The following is a 21,991-nucleotide window of genomic DNA, read 5'->3' as shown; positions in this document are numbered from 1 at the left end:
ATGAGACTCTGGTCAGCCGTTGAGCTCCCCAGCTTTGAAAACCCAGATGTTGATGCTTCCCTCTCTGGTAACTAACTAGGTATGGATGTAATGGTCAGTGGGAAGCCCTGTCTAATGATCTGTCTCTCTGTCTGCTTGTAACTTCTGTCTGTATTCTGCTTGTATTCTCTGATGTTTGATTGATTAAAGTAAGATTGTTAAGCCATTTTGAGTTGCTTTCCTTTAAAAAAGCAGATCTAAGAACCTATGCTAGCAGCCACCCTAGGTATACTAGGGTGCTTGCTGCTAAAGATGTGAAAGACAACGCAGTTATATATTATTGAAAGAGAATTGTCCTCATAAGATGATAAGTGCCTATATATAGAAACCATAAAATCATAGAACTTTGGAGCTATATATCAGACTTTGAGATCCTATAGTTCAGACCTTAAATTTTACAGCTGAAAAAACTGAGATTCAGAAAGTCTAATCATCTTTCTTAAAGTCATACTTTTTAGAAGGGCTGGGGAAAGAGCTAGGATCTTCTGGTTCCTAAATCCATAACTATTCCAGTCACATTTATGCTGCCTCAGACATATACGATCCTCTGTTGTCAAATGTCCATTTTAAATGGCCAAAGTAACTATCTGGCTTGACTTGGATGTCTCAATTCCCACATGTACCCTAGTTCAATTGATAAAGATGAATTTACTGCATTGACATTGGACATGCTATCAGGAAACATTACTGTCTCGTTGCTCAGGACAACAAGGCTGATGATGCCTATGGTGCTGTGAGGTTAACAGGGATGGGATGGCCCAGTGTCATAAAGAGGGGAGGGTCTAGTGTATGATACAAATAATCCATATGGTTAGGAGGAAGGGTAGTGGGGAGAGAAGAGGGACCATAGTTCCTTGGGGGCAAGGTGTAGATAACCTGCCTCTGGGACGGTCTACTCTGGGAAAGAAGAAAAGAGCTCTGAGCCCTGGATATCCAGCTCAAGCTCAAGTTTTCCACTGAAAACTTCTTCCCGATACCACCCAACTTCTTTGACCTACTACCACTGAAAGGGACGTGGGGAGACTAGGATCCGTGCTCTCCTGAACTCCCAGTCTCATGTCTAGGGCAGAACTTTAACACAACCATGAAGTTTATTCTTCTCTTTGCTCTGCTTGTGGGTGAGTGTCTTGAGTGTCTACAGGTTCCCATCTTGTCAAAAAAATTGGATTTACAGGAGCAAGGGTGTATATAGTCAAAGGTGGAGAAGTATTAAGAGTATAGAGACAGTTATGAGCAGAGATGGGTGTCTATCATCCTTTTATTCCCCCTGCATTCTTCTCTTTGCTCTCCTTTCAGGTAAGTATCTATGGGTTTCCATCTTTATCAGGAAATATCTGGGTTGGGAGGGGTAGAAGTGTACATGGTAAGATATAGGAGAGGTATAAGGAGAATCTGGAAATAGTTATAGGTCATGATGGATGCCTCCCACCTTTTTGTTAACTTCCACCCAAACTCCCTCCCATCCATGTCCCTTTTCAAGTTTATTCCTGCCCTGGAAAAAATACTTCTCCCCAAAACTCAGGTTATTAACATGGATCCCATTAATATCTGCAGAAATCCTACTCTTAATCATAGGAAAATGAAACTCAAGAACTTTGCTGCTTCTCCAATCCTAGAAAGCAGTGGTTTGTCCATCCTAATTCCCTAGCTACATTTCTGAAAATGTCTGAAAACACACACAAATATACACATATACATATATGTATGTTGGGGGGACCACTTTCTGCTTCTTTTGGATTGATAACCACTGGATGGCAACAGTCAGGTACAGACCAAGATGACTAGACTGCCATTAATCAAAATGTACTGGAAAAACTAAGAATAGAGGATATGCTTCTTCTAATTCTGTAATCTGCCTTTCTTCTTCTTTCTCCAGGTGCATTTTCCTCTGATCATAATTCGGGAAAGGAGGAAGATCTTGCCCCTTCCTTGGTATATATAAAAAACCATTTCCACCCCTGCATAGTTGCATTCTTGCACCAACAATCTCTGCTAGCTGCTGCTCAATGCTATTTACCGTGAGTAATGGAGGCCTCCAAGGGGGCCCCTACACTTCCATGCCCTCAGCCTCCCCACTCCAGACTAATACAAATAGGTAGAAAAGATGATAGATAGATAGAGTCAGACTTCCAATCTGTGCCCTTAATGTTCATTAGACCTCATAAATTATAAATACATATATACATCTATCTATATTTATCAACACACACATATACATATGTGTGTATATATGTGTATGTGTACATATATATGTATGTATATAAATTTATATAGGTATATATACCCATATATCCATATACATAGATTCATGGGTCACTTAGAAATGTCCAGACATATAATATAGCTTCCACAATAAAAGGTGAACAAAAAGGGTTTTTATTGCATCACAAAGAAACAAGGCTTTTAGAAGTCCTAGTTTGAGACAGAGACAGAGACAGAGAAAGAGAGAGAAAGATTAAAGTATTTTCAGTGAAATTGTGAGAATAAAAAATAAGACAAGAACCCCAGGGTGGACTGAACAAGAGGAGAAATTTGGGGTTTTGGGGTCTGGTTTTTGGCATTGAACAATAGAGGTATGATGATAATTTTTAAAGGAAAGGGATATTATTAAGCTGTTTTTTTAATAATTCTCCCCCTATTCTTCTCCCCTGTATATGTCACACTTTCATTCTCATAGACGTCTCAAAGTGATGGTGGAAAATTTCTCAAAGAAATTTAAGGACAGAACAGAACAAACAATGGATTCCATCCAGATCATTCACTACTGGAACTTAACTACAGATTCTTTTAAGCACCTTAACAAGGTGTCCTTGACCATGACCTCTAAAAGTATCAGTGTTCTCCCAGTATACACCATCTCTGGCTTGGATTGGAGCACACAGAATGGTGGTGGTGAGTAGTGTGGGCCATCTGGCAGCAGACTAGTAGTCATTTAGAGAAGGGGAAGAAGCTTGGGCAACAGGGAAAGAAATGGAGGAAAAACTCATAACTCAGGCTTTTCTCACAGTCACTTTATGCCTCTTATTAAGACTCCAACCTGGGTCTCTCTTCTCTTTCAAAATCCATTTTCTCTATAAAAGTATTGTATGTCCTTTTCCAAGGCAAGGGCCTTTTAAAAACAACAACAATGGTAACATTCATGTTTCCTCACAAAATGCGTAGCCAATGGAGGGAACTTACCTGTTAAAGAGGAAAGAAAGACAAAAATATATGTTGCACTGTGCATTCATAGTGAAGAGAGTGTCCGGATCTCTCCAGATTCTAGTAAGCCTACCACATTGGTTTTGTGAGACACCCAGTGGACAATTCATAAACTGTTCATGAGCAAATTACTTCATTTTTTGTATAAGGGGATGGAATCCCTGGAAAAGGGTGTCTGAAGAGGAACAAGTTGTCAGTGAGCTTTCCATATCTACCCTGCTTTCGAATCCCCAGTAGTCAGAGTGAATCTCCTCTCAGCTTCCTTAGGTCCCTGAAGAAGTAAGCTCCTTTTCTACCTGGGACCACTTTCTTGGAAGAAACTTGGAACCGCCTTCCTTGGGAAAATGTGACCTATTAAACTCAGTAGGGATTACTCCAGCAATGAAATGTGCTATCTGGATCCTTCTCCCTGAATTATTGAGCTACTTAATATTCAGCCCATCACATTCTTTGTGTCCAAGTGATGATACTGACGGCAACTCCTGGACTTTTTAGCATTAAATACACATATTTTCCATTAGATTTTTTAAATAGGTTGTTCTGTCCCTCAAGTCTCCCTCCTTTCAAAGCCTCATCAACTCAAGTAAAAAAATTAATGTTGACATTACCAAATCACTTCACCTTCTTGCTCAGAATACTGGTAAAATATAGCTTTCAATTATGACTTGAGGGGAAAGAGAAGTGATGACCGCAAAGTAACTTAAAACATATAAAGTAAGAAAAGCTCTTTTCTCACATTACCACAATACATTTTCTTTTCCATATGTCTGAACACAACAAAGATAACCAAGGTGGAAAGCATCATGGTAATTTAGAGGGAAATGGAGAAAGGGGGGATGGGGAGGCACTGAGTATCACAGGGTACTATATGGGAAAATCTCTTTTCTGCAGGAAAGCAACTTGACCTTAAGGAAAATTTTAAGAGTTCTCTAATAACAGAGAAAGAGTGTCCGAAAACAGAATTTGGGAAAGTCAGCAGGAAAAAAAAAAGAGATGTGAAATTCTTAAAATCATTCAAGAGACTTTGTGTAGAAACTTGGTAACTATCTTACATTCTATTCTGTTCTCAACTTGAAATGTTTGTATATGTTTATAATACATAATGGAAGGAGATTCTCATGATTTTAGACTCCATTAATTACAGATTTGACCCTTACTGGTTGTTGTGGTTGTGGTCCTTCATTCCTGAAGAGGACCATGACATCAGGGAGGTGATGCCATATGAAGATAAAAACCTCTGTACTCTATTTGTAATGTTTAAAAGTGCTTAACTAGCTTCTCTCCTCTATTCCTTTCATTATATAACTTGGAAGAGGACAATAGCCCTGTAATATGGTTTTTATTCTATCATTGTGTGATTTTGGATTGTTTTTTTTTTCTTTCTTTTTTTTGGGGGGGAGGGGAAGGTAGGGCAATTGGAGTTAAGTGACTTGCCCAAGGTCACACGGCTAGTTTTGCATTAAGTGTCTGAAGCTGTATTTGAACTCAGATCCTCCTTACTCCAGGGCTGGTGCTCTATTCACTGCACCTAGCCGCCCCAGGGTTGTTTTTTTTTTTCCTGCAGGACCCATCGATGACATAAATGGCACATGATTGTTGATGAGGGAGATGAGGGATTATTAATAATTCTCCAAAGATTATCATGGGTTGTTGGAGATTATTACACTTTCTAGGGAGATAGGGGAAGGTAAAATGAGATTCAGAGATTGAGACTCAGTGAAGAGTTTTGGGGAGGTGATGGTGTTTGGAAGTCAACTAAAGTGAATTCAAAGGCTTGTGTGAGTTGGGTTTTGAACAGCCTCATACTTCAAAATAAAGATTCAATTAAGCCCTTTTCTAGGGTACCATAAAATATGTGTATGCACCATAATGTATAATACACTTATGGTCTAGAGTATCATAAAATCAAAGTTATCATTTGTAGCTAATTAAATTAAAATTTAATTTTATAAATTTTTCTCTTTAGGCATGAATGAGAAAATTGTCCCTAAGAAGGTCCTCAAGTCCAGGACCCATGATGGAGCTCAAGTTCATACTCTTATAAGCTCCCTAGGGTATCATAAATTCTCATTTTCACATTTTTAAACAAACTTTAGACATTTTCTCCTTAGAGAAACTGTGCTCATAAAGTTTCTCAAGCCCAGAGGCCAAAATACTAGTTAATATTAGAGCTCAGCACTCAAGCCGTCTTCTGATTCTCTCAGTATAGTATTTTTCTATTACATCATGCTACTTCTGGGGAGTAAGAAGAGATGGGATTTTGGGAGACTTTTTCCATTTGGGGGAGATTGGAGAATCCTCTCAGCCAGAAGAAATAACTTTAATCACTGTTTTTTTCCCTTTCTTTAGGAAGTGGTATTGGTTGCTATCATCTGCAGTGACAAGATTTAGGAGGGGAAAGGGAAGGCATTTCCTGGGAGACAATATCGGTTTCTATATTGATATTTTCCAGTATGTCCTCTGCATCCAGAAAATTGTCTACAGCATAAGTTGCTTCTATTCCCTCTGACTTACACTGTTGTCAGAAAAAAAGTCATGGGTTGTATATTAAATGTAATATGACATGAAAGGACATCTGCAGGATCTCATTTTTGTTCTACCTTCTTCATTTCATAAAGGATTCAAACATACCTTTAAGGAGGACTGGGAGCTGGTTAAATTTTACTCTCACACAACTTTTGTACATTTAATTCCTTCTATACACTGAACAAAGTGTTTAGTAGGTTGCTTTCCTGAGTCATTTGGGGAAAAAACATATTGACGTTGATGTGAGATCACATCTGACTCTCCAAGATTCTGTATTGCATTAAAAATATTATTATTGGGGTGGCTAGGTGGCTCAGTGAATAGAGCACCAGCCCTGAAGTCAGGAGGACCTGAGTTCAATTCCGGCCTCAGACACTTAACACTTACCAGCCGTGTGACCTAGGGCAAGTTGCTTAACCCCAATTGCCCTCTAAAAAGAAAAATATTATAATTATTGAAGTTTGAGTCATTAATGTTATATATACACATTGAGATGGCAAGATGGCTATTCTTGCAGTGAAGAAAATCTGAAAAGTCCTGAACCAGGCCTGATTGTTTGAACCCTTCAGGTTACTTAACAGTATATGCTAGACAACTCTCTAAGGCTATGGTGTTGGAGCTGATTCCAATCTGTCCGGATATTAGTAAAGGGAGTTTATTAATAGGAGCTTTCTACAATAAACAAATCGTAAGGAGGATGGGGGAAGGGGAAGGAGGAGGGAATTTAATAAATGCATCTTTTTGTCTCTGAGAAAGATCCTTAGAATGTTAAGATCAATCCTCTTATGAAGGATTGATGGCAAGATAGTAGATAAAAGTCACATAGGGGGATATGGCATGAATGAGTTTGCAATTTGCATAATTGGGGTGGGGGGAATTCCATATCTTTGAAATGTCAAAGTCAATAAAATCTCAAAATCCTATGTGAAAAAAAGTCTCACTACAACCTTTTTATTTTTTTCTCCTTTTATTTTAGAATGAAAGACATTACTTGTTTTCATTAAATGAGTCCTGTAGGAAAAAAATAAGAACCACCCATTTGGCAGCAGCCTCTGGTTCATATTCATATCCCATATTCAGTGAAAACTTCTGTTGAAATTAACTATATAATATGCTTTTAGATGTATGTATTTAATGAACATGAAAGATAAATTGGGATCATTAAGCAATTTTTATATCAGTTATGGAGAAAATTTAAAATGTAGCCTTTACTTCTCTATGGAGATAAAATTTTACCAGCTAACTGGTCCTCTGAAGTTATAATGCAGACTGCCAATTGTCCACTTGGTCCTGCTGCTTTACATCATTTCATGCACTTTTTACATCATCTCCAAATTTTTTATTGCGGTCTCTATCCGTAAAAAATGTTTGCGCACACACTCCTGATATAGTATATTTATTAACTTAAGGAGGGAGTTAAAATAAGAATATCTCATTTCTCACCGAGCTGCATTACTTTGGAACTTGTCTGACTTCTCCACCCTGTATTGGGTACCTTGTACAATATTATCTTCCCCCATTAGACTGTAAACTCCTTGAGGGCAGGGACTATCTATTTTCATATTCATACCCCCATTGCTTAGCACTGTGCCTGGCATAGTAGGTGCTTAATGAATATTTATTGTCTGATGACTGAAATAGAAAGAATCAATCTGTCACCTCCTGAAAGAAACTCCAAAATGAAAACTCCCAGGAACATCACAGCCAACAACTAGAGCTTCCAGATCAAAGCAGCCAGAAAGAAAGAATACTAAGTAAGGATCACATATGATTTAGCAGCCAGCACTATAAAGGAGCAGAGAACTTGGAATATGACACGCCTTAAGGCAAAGGATATGGGCTTACAACCTAGAATGACTTACCCAGCAAAACTTAGTACAATACTACAGGGTGAAAATGGATCTTTAATAAAACAGAGGACTTCCAAGCATTCCTAACGAAAAGATCATAGCAGAGAAATTTTGAAGTTCAAACACAGGAATGGAGAAACATAAATGAACAGTGACAAAGGGCTAAGCAATGATAAACCACTTACATTGAAATATGGGGAGATATACATGTGCCCCCTCTGAATTAGGATTCATAAGAGGGTATCCAATTAGACAAGGTCTGGGAGTGGTTCTGTTATGTCTTGATGATCTTAAGAAAAGAATAGAAAGATAATGGAAACAAATACACTGGGTATGGAGGGGGGAAGGTTAGTGGAAATTATCTCATCATTTGAATGCACAAGTAGACATTTTAGCAAATTAGAAGTGGGGGGAGGTAGGGAACTGACATGAGCCTCACTCTCATCTGAATCAATCAAAAGAAGAATAAACACACACACACTACCACCACCAACAACAACAGCAGGGATGACTGAACAAAGAGGTTAAATGATATACCCAGAGTCACACAGTTAGCAAGTATCTGAGGTATGATTTGAACTCAGGTCTTTTATACTCCAGGTTCAGCACTCACACTATTACCACCTAGACACTTGAATCTGGCTTTGAGCAAAGGCTAGATTTGTTAAGTAGGGGGAAGGGGGGTATGGATTGAACTAGATGATCCTTTTCAACTCTGAAATTCTGTGATTCAACTTAATTTGACTCAGTTGAATGGCAACTTTTAAAGGATCTATGATGAGCAATACAAAGTGCTGGGTGCTGGTTATTTAAGAATGAAAATGACACGATCTTAGCCCTCAAATGGCTTAAAATGTAATGGACAAGGCAAATAAATAGAGGCAATTTGGACAACAAAGAAGGGAGAAACATGTACTAAACAATGCTAAACCATTTACATTCAAACACGGGGAGATGATACCTGTTGGGAGACTGTAAAGGATAGAAACCAAGAAGCTAGGCAACAGTACATTGATTTCTCTCTAGAAAACAGAATGGTGAGGTAAGAGTTCTGTGTGAAATCAAGCCTTTTAAAGGACTGCCTCAAGGCTTTTGAAATAGCCCAGCCTTGCCTTATATGGACTCAGCTTCCCAAGAGAGTTAGTTATTACTGAGAGTATAACTTCACCTTTCTAATACTCTAGGTCAGATTGTGAGACTGCTACATTCTCAGGACAGGAAGGAATCTCTGATGGGGGCCAGCAGGTGCTGTCTTTTCCAAGTCCTCAGGTCATAGGGGATTATCAGTCTATAGATCACTGGACAGTGAGGAGCTACCTCCCAAGATACTAAAAGAATTTATAACTATGATCCTAGGAATCACAGTTGGAAATCTTTGAAAAATCATAGAGCATGAGAGGCACCAAGGGCAACACAAAAATACACTATTGACAATGGAAATTCTATGGAGACAAGATGTTTCTAGAGCATGAGGGAAATCATAGAAGCAAAACATTTTGGTGTTACAAGGTATTTTGAAATAAAAATATCCAACCTCTGTATTTGTTATACCAGAAAACTATGGTCCTAGAAAGGCTAAATTTCTAGCCCACAGTGACAGAGCTACTTCCTAGAAGGACTGAGATGAGACAAGAACCAAGATACATGAAAGATTTGTAGGATTCCCAAGTGTAGAATTCTTTCATTCATATTATATTGTCACTGGTATTACACCCTCTCCCGAACTGATACCCACCATGGCAGATCCCATGGTTTTTAAAAATACCCATGAAACCACTTATAATTAAGCAAATAAAAAATTGGTTTGACTCTATGCATTTCTCTTCCCACATATAGCTTTGCTGCTCTGTTTGAGCTACATTCAGAATTTCTGATCTGTTGCTCAGGACAGCAACAGTGACATTAATAATGGGTATGGTGATGCTACGGGGAAGGGAGAGGTCATGTGTCATAAAGAGAAAGGTATAAATAAAGTGGATTACTACTTTAAAAGAGAAAAGGTGGGGATAACCTGTGTGATGCTCTATTTTGAGGAAGAAGGAAATACCTCTGAGTCTTGGAATTCCCAGCTCAGACTTGAAGTCTGATCCTATTGAATTCTCCTTTCCAATCCATCCACATCTATTCCATACCACTGGGGAACAGGAGTGGAAGGAAAAACTGGACTTCATCATTGGGATAGATAAATATCTTGACATAATCATGAAGTACATTTTTCTTTTTGTTCTCTTCACCGGTGAGTGTCCATGGGTTTCTATCTTTTTGTTGTTGTTCAAGTTGTTTCAGTAATGTCCAACTCTTTATGACCCCGTTTTGGGATTTTCTTGGCAAAGATACTAGAGTGTATCCTTTTCTCCTCCTCTGGTTCATTTTACAGATAAGGAAACTGAGGCAAACAGGGTTAAGTGACTTGCCCAGGGTCACACAGCTAGCAGGTGTCTGAGGTCAGGCAGATCAGTCTTCCTGATTCCAAGTTCAGTACTCAACCCACTGTGCCACCTAGTTTCCCTTATGTAACAGGAAAAGTCTGGGTTGTTCTTGATTGTGAGGGTTGAAAGGTGGGAGGTATAAAGAGAGTATGGAGACAGTTATGGGGAGCAGATGTATGCCTCCTACTCTTTGACTCTCCCCCACACATGAAGATGTCAGGCACATCTTCACGCTCCCAAGTCAAGGGTGAGCAAATATTAAGAGTTGACCATGGATATAGAGTTGGAAGGGACCTTAGAGGTCTTTGAGTACAATTTTCTTTCCCTATCCTGCTGAGGTTATTAGAAAGCATGGACCCCATTATCTTTGGGAAAATCCTATTTTACTAACAATAGAATGAAACTCAGAACATTGGTCCCATCTCCAAGCCTCCAAGCTGAAAAGACATCCTAGGTCCTTGCGTTTCTAGTAGTGTCTGGGGACAAAGTAATGGGGATCACCTCGTTCTACCATTTCTATTCATCTCCCTTGCTGCCTCTGTTTGATGGATAGTAGAATACGGAAGCAATGAAGCAGCAAGACCAAGACTAGTACTAACTGAGTCAACTGAGGGAACAGAAGAGTGCTCTGTTTTTCTGATTCTATAACCTGGCTTCCTTCTCCATCTTTCCCCCAAGGTGAATTTTCCTTTGGTTATACAGATGAGCAGAGTGATGATCCTGCACCCTACCTAGTATATATCAAAAACCATTTTAGCCCCTGTGTAGGTGTTCTGATCCATCAACAGTGGGTCCTGGCAGCTGCTCACTGCTACTTACCGTAAGTGATAAAGGCGTCCATGCCTAAAATATAGCTCCCTCTCAATCTGTATTTTTTGGAGTTCTGTACCTAGAAAACATTTTTTTAAGGTTATCACATTTCACTTCCCCCAGGAAGGATAGTACCAGGATCAAAATAGAAGAGTTAGCTGTGTCTTTTTTTTTTATTTTTAGAGAGGGGGAAAGGTAGGGCAGTTGGGGTTAAGTGACTTGCCCAAGGTCACCTGGATAATTTTCTTGTGTTACGTGTCTGAGGCTGGATTTGAACTCAGGTCCTCCTGACTCCAGGGCCAGTGCTTTATTCACTGTGCCACCTAGCCACCCCAACTGTGTCTTATTAAACCACTCCAAATCAGTAGACATTATAGAAGGGGAGAGAGAATGGTGGTGAAGGCTCTGAATTCATGAGCAAAAAAAAAAAAAGAGGTTTAATAAACATAGAGAAGGTTAAGATGGGAAGTAATAAGGATTGGAGAAGGTCATGGAACTTGTAAGGTCAAGGTATGGGAATATATAGTCTCTGTGCTGAGACAGTGTTGTAGAAGAAATAAGGAGGATTTTTTAAAATAAAAGAACCTTCTGGAACTTTAAAAGAAATGTGAGTTTAGAAAGGGAAGACAGTCTAAGTAGTGCCAATTCAGAGGAGAATTAGCTAAAGTTTTTTAAGAAAACCTCAAACAAAGATATGGTTATGAGGGGATTCATAAATTCATTCTCTTCTTACTCTCTGCCTCTCCATCGCTATTGTAGAAGTCTCAAGGTGAAGTTGGGAAATTTCAAGAAGAGGGTTAGAGATGGGACAGAGCAGACCATCAATTCTGTCCAAATCATTCGTTACTGGAATTTGAGCACAGATGCTTCAGAGCATAACCTCATGCTAATCAAGCTATCCAAACCTGCAGTCCTCAATGAAAAGGTCCAGCCCATGGCTCTGCCCACTAAAAGAGTCCCTGCAGGCACAAAGTGTGTTATTTCTGGCCTAGACTGGAGCATAAATAATAGTGGTGAGTATTCATATATGACTGCAAATAGGTCATCCTAAAGGAGCCTGGGGAAACAAATGGATGGGTGGATGAAGGAAAAGACAAATTTTTATGAACTTAATAAACTCTGAGCTTAAAAACAGAAAAGTGATAGTGATACTGATGTCAAAGCATTCACATCCCAACAGGGAGACAACAGATAGAAGAGTTTTCAGCTTCTAGTTAAAAGGAAAGGCCCCAGTGAGAAGGGAAGTCAATGTGTAGAAGCAAAGCAGATTGTAATATTGTACTTTAGTTTCATTTCCATTGATAAAAACCCTATCTATTGATCTATTTGAAGAGTTTGGTGGTGAGAACTTTCTTTTCTGTGTCTTCAGTAACTCCAGCTACTTAAGAGGCAGGGGTTCAAGAAGGAAGTTGTTAGGTAGTATTCTCTCACAACTGCCGGTTGATGCTCTGGATGATGGCTTCTGAGGGTAGGCTAGAAGCCAGGCTAGTGATCTAGAGAGCACTGCTATTCCTTGGTTCAGAGATGTGAGCTGGCAGCCTCTCAAGGTCTGAAGGGAGGTGAGATCTGACTCGAGTGGCACACACGTTCCCTTGTTTCTCCTCAGGATGGCCTACTGCTGTTACTTAGCTTTGCTGTATTTAAACTTGTCTTTTTAATTAGTATATCCTGGACTCCCTACAGCTCTCTTTCTCCTTATGTTTTTAATTTTTTCTCTTTAGAGTTTTTAATTTTTAATTTTTTCTCCTTAGAATATTACCTTAGGTTCTCTCCACTTTTGCTCATTCATCCCAAGCTTCTTCCCTGTTTAAATCTAAAACTTCTCTCTCAAAATCCATAAAGGCTTTCTTCAAAGCCCCATTGTTTTCTAACAATGCCACCCCTGAGTACTAGTATTAGTCCATCATTCCTGTTTTGTCTTCATTTGCCTATGGTATCCTGCCAGAGGCACGTTTTGATATTTAGGGAAATCACTAAGAATGGGGAGGGGATGGAGGAGGGAAGAAGATGGAGGGCAGTCCTTGGGATGGTGAAGGGACAGTCCCCATGGAGAAAAGGAGGGGGGAAACCAAATTAAAAATACATGTAAGCTTAAAATAAAGGACAGGTTGGTTGGTGTTCGGATTCCTCCCCAGAAACAAAATCCAAGGATTGAGATAGAAACAGGAAAAAAATTCTAGAAACTGAGAAGAGAGGGTCACCAAATTTCCAACTGCCTCCTTTCACCACCTGAATATCCCACAGACACCTCAAGTTCAACAAGTCCAAAATTCAGTGTCATCAGCTTTCTTTCCAAACCAGTTCCTCCTCCTAATTCCTCTATACTGTTTATGGCAACATTTATTCTCCTAGCCACTCGTGCTACAAACCTTGAGGTTAGCTTTGATTCCTCCTTACTCACATCCCCCTGTCAATCAGTGTTAAGTCTTATTGATACTTTTTTCAATGATCTCCCAAACCTTACCTCTTCACCATTTTCAGGAAACTAGTCCCAGTTTCAGTCCCTCAATTAGTTTGCTTCTTAGTTGTACTTTAGGCATTATTTCTGAATAGACTTTTGATTGGCCTCTCTCTCTCTCTCTCTCTCTCTCTCTCTCTCTCTCTCTCTCTCTCTCTCTCTCTCTCTCTCTCTCTCTCCCTCTCTCTCTTTCCTTTCACCAACATGTATTAAATGCCTACTATGTGCCAGGTACTGTGCTAAGCAATGAGGATACAAAAAGAGGCAAAAGACAGTTGTTGCCCTCAAGAGGCTTATGATCTAATAGAGAAGACAACAAACAAATATGTACAAACAAGCTAGGATAGTATAAATAAGAAAGGATAGGAAATATATCATAACTTAGACAGGATGGTAGCTGATGACCACCAAGCAAAATAAACTTAAAGGAAATATATAGGAAATGAGGGTCTGTTATGGTCATTTACATACAAGACCTTTTCTTCTCTTTTCTATTTGAGTACAGTTTCTTGTACATATTAAGAAATCAGACCACAAATGTTTTTACCTATCTGTCATGTTACAGAACCATGTTAGGCATTGGTAATATAAAGACAATGAATGAAACAATCCCCTACTACAAATAGCTCACATTCTAATGAGGGGGGGGGGGAGTATATAAAATAAATATAGAGAGAATAAATACAATTAAATGCAAATTATATAAATGGGGGGGTAGTTTGAGAGGAGGGAAGGCACTAAAAAAATCAGTTGAAGAGAATCATGTTAAGATAGCTACTAACAACAGGAAATTTTCTATCTTTTTCCCTCAGGCAAGCACCCTGACCTTCGGCAAACCTTCACAGCCCCTCTGCTATCAGACAAAGAGTGCCAGCAAACAAAACAAGGAAAAGTCAGCAAGAACAGGATATGTGTGAAATTTTTAAAGTCATTGGAGAGAATTTTTGTGGTAACTTTTCTATTCTCTTCTCAGTTTATGAGGACCTCCTTCTACCTCCATAAAGATCTTACCTAGGCTCTATCCACTGTGCCATATTTCCTCTATCAAAGAGTAGAGACAGTGTAGTATTTTGGAAAGAATCCTGGTCCTGTAGTCTGAGGGCCTAGGTTCAAATCTGTCCTGTGACATTTACTACTTGTATAGCCTTAGACAGGACTCCAAACTTTGCTAGGACCTTGTCTCCTTCACCTAATAGACAATGAAGGGGTCTGACTCAATGGCCTCTGAGGTTTCTTACATCTATGACCCTTTGAGTACACAGTAAGTAATATCATTCTTGCGTTTCTGTCTCTGTCCCCCTAGGACTTTGTGTAAGGTTAGGCAGAAATCTCAGATGGTGAAGACCATTAAGATGAAGTTTCCTTCTCTCTATTTTGTGATGAAACAAATCATGGTTTTCCACTGATAACCATAGCCCAAGAGGATAAAAGTGTCCCAGACACATCTCTCCCTCCTTTACTTTTGCAATACTGATTTTGGTTACCCAAAACATATGTCTTGTTTATAACATTGTCCTGGTGAAACTACATGTCCATTAAACTTGTACTATCGTTTCATCTAACACTGAATTTTCATGAAGCTAACTAGTGACATTAAGCTGTAGTATATGACTATATAATGGGAATGTTGCAGTCCTCTCATCTTTGGGTTGAGGACTGATGTTCACTGATGGGTTATAGGGCAAGTCCCAGGGTAAATTAGACCTATAGGATTACATTCTTTTCTTCAAGATATTCCTGGGTGTGAAGGTCTCTAGGATTGACTAAAAAAACTGGTCTTAGTGTGATGCTAATGCCATCAGCCTCTATAGGGACAGTGACTCCTGATCTATGGCCCCTGTTGCTTAGGGTTTCACAAAGTCATACAAGTTTCTGATCTTTAGAAGACCTCAGAGATTTCTTTGCTGCTTGGGGAATATAACCCCTTTACCTGACACTTGGTTTAACTGGTCCTGAAAGAACAAACACTTTGGTAGTGGCAGAATTGGGAGTCTAACTCATCTCCTCAATCTTATTATTATACTCTATCTACTATACTATATTGCCACCATGATGGGATTGGTAGAAGGTAGGTAAGTGACATGCCTAATCTTGGTAACTGGGCATCTCTAAGTCAACGAGAATCTCTAATTCCTTTTTCTTTTTTCTTTTTTCTAAGGAAGCTGTACTGGCTGCTGTCATCTGCAAAGATAAGATTCAAGGGATAGAGGTTGGGAATTTCCTGGGAGGTAACATTGGTGTCTATACTGACATCTTCCACTATATCCCTTGGATCCAGAAAATTATATCTACAAGATGAATTGCCTTTGTTTCCCTATGAATTATGCTGTTGCAAGGGAAAAGTTAATGTGATATTTCATTTTATTAAAAGAAATATGACATCCAAGTGCCTGGAAAGACTCCTTCTATTGCACTTTTGAACATATGCATCTTAGTATATTGTCTGATTTGGGGATACCATTTTTCCCCAAATGAATGAAGAGTGTAGAGTGGTCCTAGAGAACTATGGGGAAGAAATATAAAATAAGGAAAGGGTTCAGAGAGATAGCTGATAGATGACTTCAATACTATGTAAAATCAAGTAAAATCAAAGGATTGTATGAAGAAGAAAAATAGATTTCCCTTGTTGTCCATAAAGGATGGAAAGTAAAAGCAAGATGATTTAAGTTGAAGTAGAAGAAAGGGGGAGGGGGGCGGGGTTGGAAGTAAGGTAGAATTTCTTGACCAGGCTTTCTTTATTCTTCATTTTCTCCTTTTGGGGTTAGATACAAATGAGTTGCCCTTCTTGGTTTCTACTTTTTTCTTCTGCAAAAACAAAACAAAACAAAAAACTTACTATAATATCTTGGCACATACAAGACCTTTTCTCTTTGGGGTATTAGCCTGTAAAGACTTTAGTAGCCTCCCTACCCCCTTAACAGCCAAAAGCCCTTTTATATTCCAGTAAGGCATTTGAACATCAACCAGCTCACAATTCAACATTCCCACTCCCCACAATCCAACATGAACGAGATCCAGGCTCTTCAATCTTCTCCCCCAATACTCAGACTCAGATAACAACTCTACAAAAACTCACCAAACTGTACTGCTTCTTTACACTGGGGCTGGGGGATCTGACCTGCCTCTATCGTCCCTGACTCCCTTCTTTTTTGTGTTTCTCCTCAATACATGTCTTGATTTACTTTCTCTCTGCCAACTCTTCCTTATTGTGTGGTCCATGCTTCCTAGTACCATGCCTTGGGATTCCAAATCTTACACTACAGGCATTAAAACAAAGCCCTAGTAATAGTATGGCTGAGTCAAAGAGTATACACAGCTTGGCAGCTTTTTAGGCTTAGCTCCAAATTACTTTACAGAATGACTAAACCAATTCAGAATTATACCAATATCATTTTACTATGCCTGTTTTCCCACAACCTCTCCAACATTTCTCATTTTCCTCTTTTGTCATCTTTGCCAATCTAATGGGGGTAAAAAGTGGAACCTCAGAGTTGCTTTAATTTTCATTTCTCTAATTATTAGTGATTTGAAACATTTTTTCATGTGTTTGATATCTTGGATTTCTTCCTTTGAAAACTGACTGTTCTTATCTTTTGAAAAATTGTCTATTTGGAATTGGATCTTATAAATTTGGTCTTATATCTTTTATATGAAATTTCATCAGAGAAATTTGGCTAGCTCTAATTTTTGATCAATTTCTGCTTCTTTAATCAATTTTAATCAAAGCTGCACTAACTAATTCAACTCACAGGATTACAACAAAACATAATTCCACATCTTGAAACTCCTTCCCTAACTAATCCTTTCCAGTTCCATGGAGATCCAAACTCCAAACTGCAGAAATTTGTTGAGACCACAGTAGTGCCATCAGTGTTCTGTGCTACAGCAGAACTCTACAAGCCAATGGATGAAAAGAAGGAATAGTCCAGTCATATGTCTGAACTTATAAATAGAGCTTAACTCTATACTCTTACCCCCCCAATCTGCCCAATACCTCAGAGATCCCGACTCCAAATGGCAGAATCTTGCCCACTATGCAATAACACCAGTGTGAGAGATGTCTACATCCAGAGAAAGAACTAGAAAGAACTGAGTTTGAATCCAGATTGAAGCGAAGTACTAGATCCTTTTCTTTTTCTTGTTTTGTTTCCTCTTTCCCATTTTTCATTCCAACTGATACAATTCATCTTTATCCCCTGACTAATGTCTAATGTGAAAGTATTTGCAGATCCTATACTTGATTGTATCCTGTCATGGGTGGGGGGGGAGACAGGAGGGAGGGGGAGAAAATTTGAAACTCAAGGTATTGTGGATTTGAATCTTGTAAACTAAAAGTAAACAAACAAATTAATAAAGACCAAAAAAAAAAATAACACCAGTGTAGTGAATGGGCCAGAGAACTGAGGAACAGATAAAACAAGGCAGGACATCATATATGGGGGGGTGGGGGGAGGGCTCTGCTAAGACAAAGGGAAGTACCCAACATCCATCCAGATAGAACACCAGTTTTGTCTCCTCAAAAGTAACTAGAAGCAGAAACTTAGGCTGATAAATCATGAATTTTCCAGCATGGGACAAAGCTGAGATGCTTTGAGGTCCAGCCCCCAGAGAAATGACCAACAAAGTGAAAGAAACAAACAAAAAAGTGAGCAATAGGTAAAAATAAGGGGGAAAACTGAAATTACCACAGATCCAGGAAAAATAAAACTCAAAGATCATAAGCATAAGCAAAAAACAGAGAAAGTGTTAACATAAGAAAATATGACCTTTGGATCTAGCAAACAAAATGAGGCATCTATGAATAAACACCATAAAACAAAGGGAAATGATTCAACATCTGATGAGGAAGGGGCTCTGTGGATTTTGAGGAGAAGATGGAACCACAACACACTTCCTAAGTTGTTTAAAATAGAAAAGAGAATTGTGAAACAGAATCTATGGCCTGTCTAGCAGAAATAATTGGTAGAATAGGAAAATGTGAATCTGCATGATGTCTCACTAAAGAAACAAAAGAGAGACCAACTAGTTGGGGATCCAAATACACAGAAGTGGAGGCCGCAATCTGGAAGAAAAGAAGCAAAAATCTATTATAAGAAACATATAATGTCTCTTGACAAGAGCAAGAGACATTCCTGAATAAAACATGGTCTACGAGAATAAAGTTTCCCAAAAAAATGTAAATGATCAATAAACATATAAGAAAAACTCTCCAAATCACTAATAATGGAAAATAAACACAAAACAACTTTACATTTCCCTGCATGCCCAGGCAATTGGCAAAGATGGTAACATGGTGAAATGTGGGAAAACAGGAACATTAATACTGTTAGTGGAAGTATGAATTTATCCAACTTTGAGGGAAACTATTTCAAACCATGTTAGGAAAGTGATTAATGTGTTCATACCTTTTGGCATGAAGATGATATCACTACCAGGCATTTACCCCTAAGGAGGTTAAAGACAGAAGGAAAGTTTCCTTAGATGCCAAAATATGTATAGTAGCAGAGTCAGTGGTGGAATGAAACTGGAAACAGTGGACACTCATTGATTAAGAGCAAATTGTGGTATGCTAATGTAATAGAATATTATTGTGTAATCAGAAACAAGGAAGGTGAAGAATTCAGAGCAACTTGGGAAGACTTATTTGAATTGATAGGGAACAACTCAAGTTTGAACTAAGTGAACAATCTACAATGAAAACACTGTCATAAGAGAAAATAAAAGATAGCAGAACTATCAATCCAATGACTAATTCTGAATTCGGAGGACTGTTAAAATATTCTTCAATATGCTGTCAGATAAGATCAACATGTTGGTTTGTTTTGCTTATTTTATTATGATAATGGCAAATAACAGCAATGTTTTTGTGTTTGTTTGCTTTTTTGGACAGGGCAAGGCTGAGCAATTGCGGTTTAATGACTTGCCCAAGGTCACATGGGTAGTAAGTGTTAAGTGTCTGAGGACAGATTTGAACTCAGGTGCCCCTGACTCCAGGACTGGTGCTCTATTCACTGTGCCACCTACCTGTCCCAACAGCAATGTTTTTTAAAAGCATTAATAAATGGTTTTTTTTTTTAAGAAAACGTTAGCAAAAAGGCTATAGAGAAGCATATTGTTTTGAAGTATCCATTTTGACCAGAATGGATTTATTCAGGAATCCAAAAATCAAAATTATTATTATAATAAATCATAGCAAAATAACATGGAACCCATGGTTTAGGGTCAACCATGCACTTACGTGGACCAAGTCTAATTCATGACACACACAAAAAAATTAAGAATCCCTGACCTAGAGATTCCCATATCTGTCTTGGTGTGCTATTGATAGGAGAGATATAGCTATTCAGAAAATGATGAATGCACATCCTAGAATGGAGTTGTGAGGTTTTCTTGTCTTAAAGACATAGTCATGTTATGCCTTAAGTTGTATTCTTTCTCCTAATGTACTGTCATTTTAAGAAAAATGCTTTTATTTTTAACCAAGCATTTTCCCAATAGAAAACCCTTCTCCAGTGGGAGCTGGTTTTTATTTCCAACTCGGTTTGCATTTTGCTTCTCTTGTAAAACTGTAAGCCCATCCAAATACACACACACACACACACACACACACACACACACGTAGATTACGAAAAGAAATGGCACAAGTACAGCAGGAGGACACTTGCTTAGGTAATAAATCACATGAAAAGGGGCAGTCAGGTGGCTCAGCTAGTAAGAGCACCGGCTCCAGTGTCAGGATGACCTGGAGATCGAATCCCAGGCTCAGACACTCAGCACCACACCCAGAAATAACTGGCCGAGTAACCTTGAGCAAGTTACTTAACCCCGATTGCTTTCAAAAAAAAAAAATCACATGAAAAAGACCTGGCAGGAGAGAGGGGCTTTAGAAGACCCGAAATTTAAGATGAGCCAATATAGTGCAAGACAGCTGTGAGAAAAGCTACTGTGGACAGCCTGTAGTGATCAAAGAAGCATGTATGTGCTTCGTGGAGATGGATGGTAGAGCATCAGGTCTACAGTGAATAGGTGAGGACAGCTAGATTGCAAGAATATATGGGGGAGCGATGTGAAGGAAGACTGGAAAGGACAAGGTTATTCCAAAATTAAAATGTCAAATGGAGTCTGCATTTGATTCTCCAGGCAATTGGGAGCCACTAGGTTTTATTGAGAGGAGTTCATCAGAACTGTACTTTAGAAAGATCACCTTGGGGAGAATAATGGCAATAGCTGACATTTATATAGCATCGTAAAGTTTCCAAAATGCCTTCTATTGAATTGCTTACTTAAGCCTTACAAAAAGCCCTGGAAGTAGGCACCACCAGTAACTATCTCCATTTTATAGAAACTAAGGGATTTTCTCATGGCCAAAGGTGGGATTCAAATCTAGGTCTTTCTGATTCCAATCTAATCTAATACTCTTCCCGCTACGGCACACTGCATCTCTCAAATATCTCTTCCCATGTGACATGTGCACGCATGCACAAGAGGGGTGAGACTTAGGATAAAGGATGGGGACTGGACTTGTCATTTCCTTGGTTCTACTAGATGATAAAGCTCTTTATAACCATTTTAGGTCAGCAGTTGCTCTGTAATTTACAGTTTTAGAGTTGTCTCAAGCACACTACAGAGTAACTGCCTGCAACATTCCTGAGTATGACCAGAAGCAGATTAAAATGGAACTGGGAAATATTTAACAAAATAAAGAAAAATACAATATAACATATCTAAAACTACATTTTAAAACTAAATTAATCTGTAGCTCCCCAGAGCTCCTGATGCACCAATTAATTAGTGACTCCTGTCTCTATTTGAGTTGGGCACCACTGGTCTAGAACATAGAGGTTAAGTGACTTGCCCAAGGTCATATAACTAGTAGGTGTCCAAAGTGACACTTGATATCAGATCTTTCTAGGCCTACAGCCAGATCTCTAACCACTATGTCATGCTGCTTATGAGAATGCAATGAGATTATAACTATTATCATGTTTTCAGGAGCATGTAAACTATTATGAAATACAAATTAATCTTTTGTTATTTATAATTCAAAACTGGTATGCACTCATTATCACAATACAGTTCTAATGATTTATTACTGGAATCAAAATCTGCTCGTTATAATACAAGTAGTTTACTGGTACCTAGAAATGTCATCTTCCATACTGCCACCCAAAGAGAAGAGGTCCCTAGTTCTAGAAAAAATCTGACTCATATACAAGAGAGCTGGAATGACTTCACTGTGGGCCATTTCCAACATATCTTAACAGTTCTTTTAGGGGCCATGCTAATTTTAGCCTAATCTCTTTGTCTAGGGTCACAATTGTGGAGGAAATGATGGTGGTGATGATGATAACAAGGGGTCACTGTTACAAAGAGGAGAAGGGCCAGGGTAAGGTATAAATAACTCTTACAGGTACCAGAGGGGATTAGTAAGCAGGAGGCTAACATGACCCTGTCACCTTGGGAATGGTGGAGATTTCCTGACTCTGGGACTCTTCTCTGGAGGAGGAAAAAGTTCTGAGTCCTGGAGCCCCTTATTCAGGCTCTAAGCTTCATTCTCTCATTCAGAACTCTCTCTCCAGTCAATCTACTACTTCCATCAGTATCAGTGAGGGAAAAAGGCTCAGTTGCTTCCCTTCCTGTCTCCCTCCCCGGCATCAGCAGTAAGACAGGATTCTGAC

At 38.9% G+C, this 21,991-nt stretch overlaps 2 protein-coding genes across 2 annotated transcripts; both read left to right on the top strand.

The window, feature by feature from the left end:
- LOC138160390 (probable inactive serine protease 37) lies at window positions 1-5,749 on the top strand. The gene is made up of 5 exons (XM_069086996.1): window positions 1-67; window positions 1,916-2,057; window positions 2,717-2,931; window positions 4,132-4,279; window positions 5,590-5,749. The coding sequence occupies exons 1-5, from the start codon at window positions 1-3 to the stop codon at window positions 5,747-5,749; spliced, it is 732 nt and encodes a 243-aa protein (XP_068943097.1).
- A 4,069-nt stretch (window positions 5,750-9,818) lies between these two features.
- LOC138160483 (probable inactive serine protease 37) lies at window positions 9,819-15,612 on the top strand. Its single transcript, XM_069087043.1, has 5 exons — window positions 9,819-9,852; window positions 10,724-10,865; window positions 11,615-11,868; window positions 14,126-14,262; window positions 15,472-15,612. Exons 1-5 carry the CDS (start codon window positions 9,819-9,821, stop codon window positions 15,610-15,612), a joined length of 708 nt encoding a protein of 235 aa, XP_068943144.1.
- Window positions 15,613-21,991: the final 6,379 nt, after the last annotated feature.

The sequence above is a fragment of the Petaurus breviceps genome, unplaced genomic scaffold, assembly GCF_028583685.1.
Source record: "Petaurus breviceps papuanus isolate PSGF00001 unplaced genomic scaffold, PetGlider_PUasm1.0 181, whole genome shotgun sequence".
NCBI lineage: Eukaryota > Metazoa > Chordata > Mammalia > Diprotodontia > Petauridae > Petaurus > Petaurus breviceps.
The sequence above is the reverse complement of the archived record's forward strand: the minus strand, read 5'-3'. Positions and strand labels throughout refer to the sequence as shown.

Excerpts from the sequence above, each read along its gene's own strand:
- LOC138160390 (XM_069086996.1), top strand. The coding sequence starts at position 1 with ATGAGACTCTGGTCAGCCGTTGAGCTCCCCAGCTTTGAAAACCCAGAT. Across the intron at positions 2,058-2,716 it reads GCTGCTCAATGCTATTTACC|ACGTCTCAAAGTGATGGTGG; the intron begins GTGAGTAATGGA and ends TCATTCTCATAG. Across the intron at positions 2,932-4,131 it reads GAGCACACAGAATGGTGGTG|GAAAGCAACTTGACCTTAAG; the intron begins GTGAGTAGTGTG and ends TCTTTTCTGCAG.
- LOC138160483 (XM_069087043.1), top strand. The coding sequence starts at position 9,819 with ATGAAGTACATTTTTCTTTTTGTTCTCTTCACCG. Across the intron at positions 11,869-14,125 it reads CTGGAGCATAAATAATAGTG|GCAAGCACCCTGACCTTCGG; the intron begins GTGAGTATTCAT and ends TTTTTCCCTCAG. Across the intron at positions 14,263-15,471 it reads CATTGGAGAGAATTTTTGTG|GAAGCTGTACTGGCTGCTGT; the intron begins GTAACTTTTCTA and ends CTTTTTTCTAAG.